Source organism: Acyrthosiphon pisum, chromosome A1 (assembly GCF_005508785.2).
Source record: "Acyrthosiphon pisum isolate AL4f chromosome A1, pea_aphid_22Mar2018_4r6ur, whole genome shotgun sequence".
NCBI classification, from domain to species: Eukaryota; Metazoa; Arthropoda; class Insecta; order Hemiptera; family Aphididae; genus Acyrthosiphon; species Acyrthosiphon pisum.
Window position 1 is genome coordinate 8,799,368 of NC_042494.1, and position 10,559 is coordinate 8,809,926.

Consider the following 10,559-nt stretch of genomic DNA (forward strand, 5'->3'; position numbering starts at 1 on the left):
TACTATAATATTAAAACAGGTACTAATTTTTATGTTTAATTTGACGTTTTGTTAAAAATATATTAAATAGTAAAGATCATTCATAATTATTTATGAATGTTGAAAATTACTAACCAAAAAATAATAATTAGTAAAATATGTAAAAATAACCAATATATTATCACCAAACCTAACCAGAAACATTTTCTGCGGTGTGCATAATATTTTAATATGTTGATATAAATGTATATGTATACAGAAGTAGATTCATACAAGAAAAAAATTAAGGTACTTATATGTAAGGAAAGATATTATTTTTGACTTCAGGTTTGTGAGATTAAAAAAATAATTATTTGTATTAAAAACCTAGTTTTTAATATAAGTGTTATAAATTATAACAAATGAATATTGACACTAAAAATGAACATAACATTTAAGATAAAGTAATAAACACATTATTAGTCATTAATAATTCTTGAAATGTAGAACAATATAAACGTTTTTCAAGTCAACTTTGATAATCATCTAGAAACTCTTTAAAGACACATTTATATCACATGTTACGGCAAGAGTATAATATTATTATTGATTTTCTACGTTACTAACAGCCAAATTTATCAAATATAATATATTTTAAAACTTTATGAAAAAAGTAAATAATTAAAAAATAATTATTTATGAAAATGTTTGTTTTTAACAACATAATTTATTACTTAATCCATCAAAAATTGTTTTCACTGTATAGGTACTATTTTTTTTTAGCAAAACTGAAGGTTAGGTTTTTTAAAGACTTTACCCATTAAATCCATTGATTTAAAAATAAAACATTAATTAGTTCGTATACCTACAAGTTTTTTTTACCACGGCAACAAACATTGACAAGTGAAATACATTTTATTTTGTACACGATTTTCCAACGGTTCGTCTGTGTAAACAAGTATTGGACACATTTCGGTATATTGAACAACAGTTATTACAGTAGTTTTTTTAGTTTTTAGTTTTCAATTTAAGAAGTTTATCAAACGCCATGAGTAATAATTTAATAAAAGCAAATACTTCAATGGCTCTTGGTCAATACAACAGCGCTGTAAAGTATTTCAAAGCATATATGGACGAATCGCCTGATATTCCATTAAGCAAAGAAGTATTTAACCTGTTATCTAAAGCGTACAATCATTTATCATATGATAAGCGTAATTGTATACGTGAACTTGAAGCATACCTGGAATCACTCCAAGACAGCGATCTGGAACGCATCGAAGCCATCACCTCATTGTTGGATGAAACCAGGAACGATTTAATTTCCATGTGCACTGAAGTCGTTACCATTATAGATAACCATTTACTCGAAAAAGTGGAAGAAATTGGAGAAAAAGTGTTGATTTATAATATGAAAGGCGATTACTATCGGTAAATTCTGTAGTTTTCGTTATTGAATTTATATTACACTCAGGTTGTAGGCATTTGTATCAATTGTGTTAAATACATTATTAAGTCCTACAGAAACTGCAGCAGTTTCGTTGAATAGATTGTCAAATGTTTAAAAACATTCCTCAAATAATCATAAGAAAAAACCTTTTTCAAAATTAAAAGTCTAGTGAGCGGCACTATATTATAGCATTGAATAATAAATTGATATTGTGCAATATAATTAATCTTTTAAGATTGTATAATTAAAAGTATAAAATGTAAAACAAAATTTAATATCAATATACCATCCATGTTATAAGATAGTTATTTATAATAATTCAAATTCATTTGTGTTAAAAATATTTGTGCTTAAAATATACACAAACAATACTATATAAATTGAAATTTATATATATAATTGATATAAATATCAATACTCATTTGATTTAAATTTACTTATAAATTCTACATAATATTTATACTTTAGATACATGTGGGAAGCAAATAATAGTGACGCAACTTGCAAAAAAGCGACTCAAGCATATAATGAAGCTATGAGTATTTGTCAATGGAATTTCAAACCCACAGACCCTTACTTATTGCAAATTGCGTTAAACTTGACGACACACCTGAACAATACTAATAATACCGATAGTGCTATAGTTGTTTTGAAAAGTGTTATTCAAGACGCACAAGAGGATGATATTGAAAGTTATGACTTCTTAAAGAAGTCATATGTTGAGTTATTTTTGAAATACTTAAATGAATGTTTAGTTCGATTTCAGATTATTCACAATCAAAAAATAATTGAACTCATCGAAAATTATGTTCCTCAAGAGTCATTGGTTGACGATGTGATCACAAGACGACAAGGCTGATACAGTTTCACTGATCTTTTAAAAACATTTTATAAATATTTCTATTTTTATCAACAATGTTCAAGTTTATGATCTATTTTTCAGAATAGTGAAATGAGTAATTAATTGAATATTGAAATATTCCAATTGTGTGTTTGGTACAAGGTCTATTGACATAATAAAAATAATAAATGTGGACATGTATTAGTTTTATAAAATTATTATTTCGCGTTTTTAAAAGCATTTTTATGGTTAGTTTAAGCTTCTAATATAACATTTAAGCTCCAAGGCTTATTACAATTTAATTTATAATGTTATTACTATATAATAACTAATATTAATCAAAATGGCAAGATGGTTGCATGAAGATCGGAAATATTTTTCAATACTTTAGAAAAAAATTATAACTGATAAAAGCATAAAACTTACTACTAACCTATCTGTTAGTATTGTACAGAATGGCGCGTACTGCTGTGCGCCTGTGCTTTCCCTTTTTATCATTTGACCAACACAGAATAAGGTAAATTACCTAAGGTAGTCCACCTATATGAAAATTTTAAAGTCTTAACACTCATAAAAAATAAATGTATTAAAAACAATTTATTATAAAGTTGTATTTTAAAAATCTACATAATCCACGTAATCACACATCATTTTCACATTTATTATTTAACTTAGGTACTTAGTTAAGATAAAAATTAGAACGCTAGTAAAAAATTTGATTTTATGTTTTTCATAAGTAACTACTTTTGTTATAATAATAATTAAATATGATTAAAATTATATTTAATTTTGAATGTTTTATTTTTTTTTTTAATATGAACCATACAAAACATCAATTAATGTTGAACCACTTATAATTTGTATGAGTATGGACTATTATATGGAGATCACATGTTACATGTATGATTGTCTTATGGAATGTTGTATTTTGTCCATTAATATAATATTACAAGAATAAAATATGATAGCCGTTACAATAATAAATCAGATAAAGAACAAAATATCAAACAATTCACATCAAAAGATGCAATATACACAATTATATTCAGTTATTTGCTGAATTATGTTAAAAAAATAATTAATATACAAAATGATCTATTTATGCGGCACCACCTGTGTTCGTTTTTCGGTCAGTAGACTTATTCAAAACTTTTGGATTATTCCTTTCTCAGAAAAATATATGCATAAAATATAAACATAATTTAAAAGCCATTAGTTTTCTTGTTTCAATCAAAAACTTAAACAATATTTGTTAATAATGTATTCATCGTTGACTTTAAATAAAACCTGAAATGTTGAACAAAGTGTACGCATTCAAAACAAATGAAAATAAAACTTCTGAAGCGTGGCTGCTATTTTTACGGTATAGTAAAACAACACCAACGACAAAAACAAATTATATATTTTTTGCACCATTGAATCATTGTACCAAAAACAATTTTTATAACATTGATTTTACACCCAATCATAATACAAAAAATGTCAACGATAAGCAAAACGTGAGCATGAAGCGTTTCGTAGATCAAAATATACTTTTGAATCAGACCATACAATAAATGAAATATGAAATGGGAAGTCTGTAATTCACAGAGAAAACCTATTTCATTGTTTTTACATATTATATGTTCAGTTCTTTTTTTTTTAACAGAAAATTATTTATTTTACCGTGTGTTACGCAACAAAAATAAATACATATGATTGAGAAATGTCGGTCACATGATGGTAATATGGTACCAATTATTTGGAAAGGAAAAAAAGCTACATCCTAAAATAATATTTAAAAATATTATTAGAAAAATAAAAGCAATCGCAACAAGTAATATTATGATACAAAACTTGAATTTTATCCTCATTTTAAGTATAATGAAAATATTATATATAGGTACATTGCTAACTAATTAAATTGTTTTAAACGTAGGTATATGCATTAAAGATTTCTAGCTCTATCAAAACTATATTTTCCAGAACTACATTGTTATTTGTTAGTCATTAAAATAAAGAAACATTTCAAAAATGTTATTGGAATATGAATTACAAAACTTTTTTAATTAGATTTATAGTGTCAACATTTCAAATGTTTTAATTCTCTAAGATTTTTGTTTTCATTTCGCAAGTCAAAGTTCTATCGCGTTGTTATTATGCCATACCACAAGTTTAAAAGTAAACTAACCTATAATTCAGAGTTAAAACTTGTTGAAACACTCAAATCATAATTGTGCACGCATATTACATTTAACAGAAAAAAAAGATTTTTTTCTTGTGCCTACACTAAAGTGTGACCATTTTAGTATTTGTGAATAAAATTAAATTTTAAACAGTCCCTGTGGTTGTCTTTGGATTGTGTTTGTTCGTGTTTTTATAGGTATATTTTTTATAAGTGCATTTTGAAATGGTAAAAATAATATTAGATACATTTTCCTACCTATGTCCAGGGTGAATGGTTTGCACTTGACATTTTATTTTTAAAAAAACACGCAAAATTGCACAAGCAAAAAGTAACAATAAAACATTATTGTCTCACTGTTTCATATTGATTTTGTACATTTACTAATATATCATTTTGTCAATATCAACTTTTTTAATAAACAAAAAAACAAATTTTAAATTAAATTTTGTTTATTGGATTTTACACACGAAGATCCACTGTTTCAAAATGCTTACTTTCGCAAAACTTCAATATTACAGTATGTATGAATGTTAAAAAAATTTCCCAAAAAAAGTATGTAATAAATTATCTTATATCCTTGTTGATATTTGTGATGTCATTTTAAGGTAGTAAGTATTATGAAACTAAAATAATTGTGATAATATTTGAGAAAACTCTAGTTAAAAGATATTCTACAATCCGAGGCTCTAAGAACAATAGTTAAAAGTTTACAGTTAAATATTTATGTTTTATAATTTATTTCATTTACATAACACGATATAATATTTACCTATAAGCTACAATTAATAACAGTAGCGTAGCCACGATGAGAGCCGAAAGAGACCATGCTCCCCTCGTCATCTGTATTATTATATACAACATTTAAAAGTTAGCGGAAAGACAATTAAACTACCAAGTTGCTTCATTATGAAAATTTAAGACTCAATGTATTTTTAACTAAATTTTCAAATGTTCACGATTTTGTTAGATTGTGTTAAAAAACATTTTCAAGCTGCTTGACCAAGTAAAAATCTCCCCCTCCTCCATTCACACGCACCGAATCCAAAGTCTCTCTAACTGATTAGTAATAATTTAATTTATTAGTATAAATATACAATTGCATTTATTCATTTTATTATATAGATAAAATATTATAAAATTGTCTTCATCCCATTTTTACATAATCATTATGTTATCTATAAACTCAATACTGTCATAAAGACTATGACAGTTTTTTTTTTTACTAGAGCTTTAATAAGTTACATGTGATTATAGTTGAAGCTTTTAATTTCAAATTTTGTTGTAAAATGTTCTACAAAACTTATAATGGTCTAAATTTTAAAAGCATAAGTTTTAGTCACTTTGTTTATTATGTTATAATCCATGTTTAAAACTATAAGACTTAGTATAAAGTACAAGCTATAATATTATATAGTTACCGAAACCTCACAGGTGACTTAAATAAAAAATAAATTAAAACATTTCCTTTCATGTATGTACCTACACATAATTTCTGTATTAAGGTTCAATTTCAAGTTTACTTTTAGAAAATTAGTAATCTAGATGTCTTTGAATTTCATTTGCAAAATATGATGGTTTTGATGGTTTATGTTTGAAAAACACATTTTTCAATTCAGATAATTGCATATTGGTGTAACATTTTACCCTAATGAAAAGGAAAAAATAACAAGCATCGTTACGCCAAATATACGGAGGCTGCAGCTTGGCTTTCTTTTAATATATAATATTATTATTTGTCAAGTATTGAAGTACAATTTTTCCTTTTTGTTTTATTATAATATGTACCTATCCAAGTAGGTTATCATTATTTTCATTGCATATGACTCGGCGTATCTATATATAATATAAGATTTATGTTTGTCGTCTCTTCATAAATAAAACTCTTCAGAGAAATGCTGAATTTCGAAAGAAATGGTTGTTGATCCCCTCAAATTTTGTTTTTCGAGAGGGTGGGTTGGTGGGTATGTCTGAAGTTATATTTTTTGTCCAATATGAAAGTATACGAAGTTGACCGTTATAACTATAGTTTTATGTCTATTTAACAGTTTTGCCATTGTGTTGTAACCACTGTGGGCTATGTTTGCCATTGTCACTAAAAATACACAATATAGACAAACATTATTCTATAGACAACTTTGTATTATTAAGTTGAATTCTATAATGCAAATAATATTGCACAGTTCTATACTTTTTCGCGTAGTGCGTAAGCGTTTTGACGATTTTTGACAAACCATACTTACAACAATATACTTTATACTATTAAACATTGTTTCAAGGCTCCTAGAAAACAGACCTAAGACTGCGACGTAGGTACTGGTATGCTTGAATAGTCTAAAATGCTGAGTGTAATCATAAATGATTGAAATCTAAAAGTCATTAAGTGTAACTGGAACACTAATATAGTTCTTCGAAGTAGCTGAATTGCCTATCTAAAGCGCCGTGTAACTATAATTTCGTTATTGATAAATATTATAAAATAATAAAATAGATTTCCCAATGGTTTTTGTTGCCACGGATTAATAAGTAAAAAAAATAATAAAAAAAATTAGGTAAATAGTCATACTTATGAGATAGGTACCAGCCAAAATTTATGTCACGTACATTGAGTATAAATAATGTGGTTTTCTTGGAATTGTACACATTTAAGTGTTTGCATGATAATATTATTACAAGTTACAACTTATAGTACAAATTATCATCATAGCCCATAGATCATAGTTATACACAACTATAGATCCCTTTTATGTATATAAATGTCGTTCTAATAATTTTTATCATAAAATTATCACATGGAAATAATAACAACATAATATTTATAAGGTAATTTATAGTGATATCAGTTTATTTTCTATTGTCGGGGATACCAAAAGTAATACCCAATAATAAAATTTTTTTATTTGTTTATCGATTGTCATTCATTGTCACGAAAATTCAATTGTCAGATATTAATAGCATTCTAGTAATGTCACCACTATCTATTGCCATAATTTTACCTATTGATCGCTATATACATCCGTTAAAACTTAAATGTATGAAAGAATTTACACAACATCATGATATTAAATATACAATATAATATATTAAATGATTAGGTACTATATTATAATCGAAATTGATGATTATACAAACATTCATATTACTTTTTTTAATTGTTGTGATGGGGAAGGGGCGAAGGTCTTAATATATTATATGGTTTTGAATTATTGATTGATTATATTTTTTAACCGAGTGTGATATGATGCAGAAAATAAAAATTATAAAATAATAATGGAACAAATAATTTTTATAAAAACTTACTTTACAGTTTATTTAAAGTTATAGCAGGAAAACTAAATTTTCCAATTTTTTCTATCTAAATACATAAGCTTAAATTATCGGATGTAGCTATTCATGTTGAATCATTCGACTCCAATTAAATGATTTCGTTGCGTTCTCATATACACGTGATAAATTTCTACCAAAAAAATGGTGGTTACGATAACATTTACGCAATATCAATAAATGTTCATACTTAAAGTCAATCGTTGTTTACGATTTAAAGCGATTCCAATTTGCATTCCACAGACCACGATTTATGCGGTTTTCATGAGAATATTGGGTAAAGCGTCCGACTTTATAGGCTTAAGCTGGACGTGGATTTGTGCGTATTTCAATATAATTCTTTGACGATTTTTCGTTGTAATACTCAAAAACTGAATACTAAAAGAATAAAAATGTGATTTTTAAGAGTTAACAAATATAAAAATACGTGAGTCAAGTGGTGTACGTGGAATAGTTTTTCGATAATGTATTAATGTGTGTATTTTTGTTGTTTACAAAGTGAAGTATTATCAAACAGTTTTATGGAACTCGTTTGAAACACGCTGGCAGACGTTTATTGTAAGTAATTATTATATATATATATTTTATGAATATTTGATTTTTATACATTATAATAATTTATGCTACTAAATGTCTAAATTAGTATAATATTACGTGATATAAAATTAAAGAGCCACTATAAATTATGTATAATATATTAATATATTTAGGGTATAAAGAAAATAATAATAAACAAAATGAATATTTATTAACCAATTAAATGTTCAATTTAAATAATCTCAAAGGTCTAGAAGTTATAGTTTATTATACCAACTAACAATGTACAGATTCGATTTTTCGATTTTAGCAAACTACCAAACTACAAGAATTTATTATATCTCTATAGCTAATTACGAAATTGTTGTTTATTAAAATTAAAAATTTCTAACTACAGCGATCAAATATTTTTACGATTAGATGACTTTTGTTAAAATACTAAACTAAATGAAAAATGATCCTAAAAAATGTATATTTAGATTCACTTTTTTTATAATTTATGCAAGTAAGAACAAATTATGCGGAATCTTGTAACACCTATATAGACACTTTTTCAAAGCTTTTGGTTAAGCATAACAATTTAATGATACCAATATTTAAACAAAAAAAATTTTTGGGCAAATGGGTACCATTCTACTGTTCAGTAGGTGTTTAGTGGGTCACTGTGATGCGTGTGTTACATTTAAAATCAATGGTTATATAATATCATTGACTACGAAAAACGATTTTGGGTCTAGACTGTCTGCTAGCCTATATCAAATATATTTCTTACGTGTTAAAGTAATTTAATTTACTACTAGTATTACGTTCGTTGTGTAACGTGGTCGGGGATGGCCAGTTAAATATAGGATATTCAGGGAAGAAGTTAGTTTCTCTTGAATATATTTTAACCATGCTCGGGAGCACGAATGGTATTTAGGATTTTAATATTACAAATAAATTACGATTGATCCAAATAACTATTAATATAAAAGTTTATTATTACTTATAAACAAAGTTTACCAAAATGTGGGACTATCTCGGAGTTCAGGTGCGCATGATGGTAACCGTGGAGAACTGGGGTTCCTTACATAATATGGACATTTAGCCGTAGTCTTGCAATAATAAATGTGGCACCTAAACTGAAGGGGCTTAATGTATAGTCAGCATAATATTGTAAATAATATAGGTACATAATATTGTTATATATAGGTAATAGGTAGCATAATATACCTATGTATATATTATAATATATTTCTATCGTGCATATTATTATGTTCATAAAATATAAGCGATGATGTAACAATTTTTAGTTGATTTAATTTTTGCAGACACATAGATTTGGTTATATTACTAATATTTTTTTTTTTTTAATGATCTTAGGCCCGGCAATACAACTGTGGCCATTAGCTCGTATTGTAGGAGTTACAGTTGATACAGTTTGTTCGGAACACGTGCATGTATGATAACTTATCATTGATAAGGATTTGCCACTAAAACCCGGGTGATCACTCATCACCGGGAACTATTTTATTTTAAAGTTAAGGCCAAAGAGCTTTAAAACTTCAACAGTTTATTTTTAAAATAGGTACACACCAAAAAATAACATTTTTGAACTTTTTTTTGTAAATGTGAGTTGTTTCATTCTTAACATTTTGATGGAATCATAAATTACCTACGTAATGGTGATAACTTTGAAACTAATCTACTGACAAATTCTAATTGCTCCATTGTTCTTAACTCGTCAAAATACAGAGGTTTCCGAAATTTTTTTTTCAATGAGAGCTAAACTGTATTTATACCTATGCCACAAAATAGTAGTTACACCTTACATATGAATAAATATATATTTTTTTTTTTTGGGGGGGGGGGGGAGAGGAGGAAAGCAAAATCTTCAAATACGCCACTTATGAAAATCTACAGTTTTTAACCGATTCTTATAAAAATTATTGCTAAAACTATTAACACAACTAGTGTCATGAACTATTTTTTATTTCTTACTTTTTACTCATCAAAATATCAACACATAAATATTAAATAAAGTTAACACACAAAAAACTATCATTATTTTATTTAAATATTGTTGCCATGTGTTACAAAAAATAAAAAAATAGTTATTATGACTGGATATAATTTTAGACCTGTTTTATTTTTTGAGTAACAACAGTTACATCAAAAACTGGTTTTCTTTAGGTATATATTTATTATTTTTGATTTTCCCTACGCTTTTGAAAACATTTGGCACTTTTGGCATTTTTTACTTTTGACCCGCCAAAATACCAACTAGATCCGATTTTCTACCAGAA

At 26.3% G+C, this 10,559-nt stretch overlaps 1 protein-coding gene across 1 annotated transcript; it reads left to right on the forward strand.

Annotated features, from left to right (window-relative positions):
* The first annotated feature begins 828 nt into the window (after positions 1–828).
* LOC100570775 (14-3-3 protein homolog 2-like) lies at positions 829–2,444 on the forward strand. The gene is made up of 3 exons (XM_008185295.2): positions 829–916; positions 971–1,389; positions 1,877–2,444. Exons 2-3 carry the CDS (start codon positions 1,007–1,009, stop codon positions 2,265–2,267), a joined length of 774 nt encoding a protein of 257 aa, XP_008183517.1. The 5' UTR covers positions 829–916; positions 971–1,006; the 3' UTR covers positions 2,268–2,444.
* The last annotated feature ends 8,115 nt before the right edge of the window (positions 2,445–10,559 follow it).

Bases quoted from the DNA above. Each gene is read 5' to 3' on its own strand.
- LOC100570775 (XM_008185295.2), top strand. From the start codon at position 1,007: ATGAGTAATAATTTAATAAAAGCAAATACTTCAATGGCTCTTGGTCAA. The intron at 1,390-1,876 runs GTAAATTCTGTA...TTTATACTTTAG, and splicing joins ATGAAAGGCGATTACTATCG to ATACATGTGGGAAGCAAATA.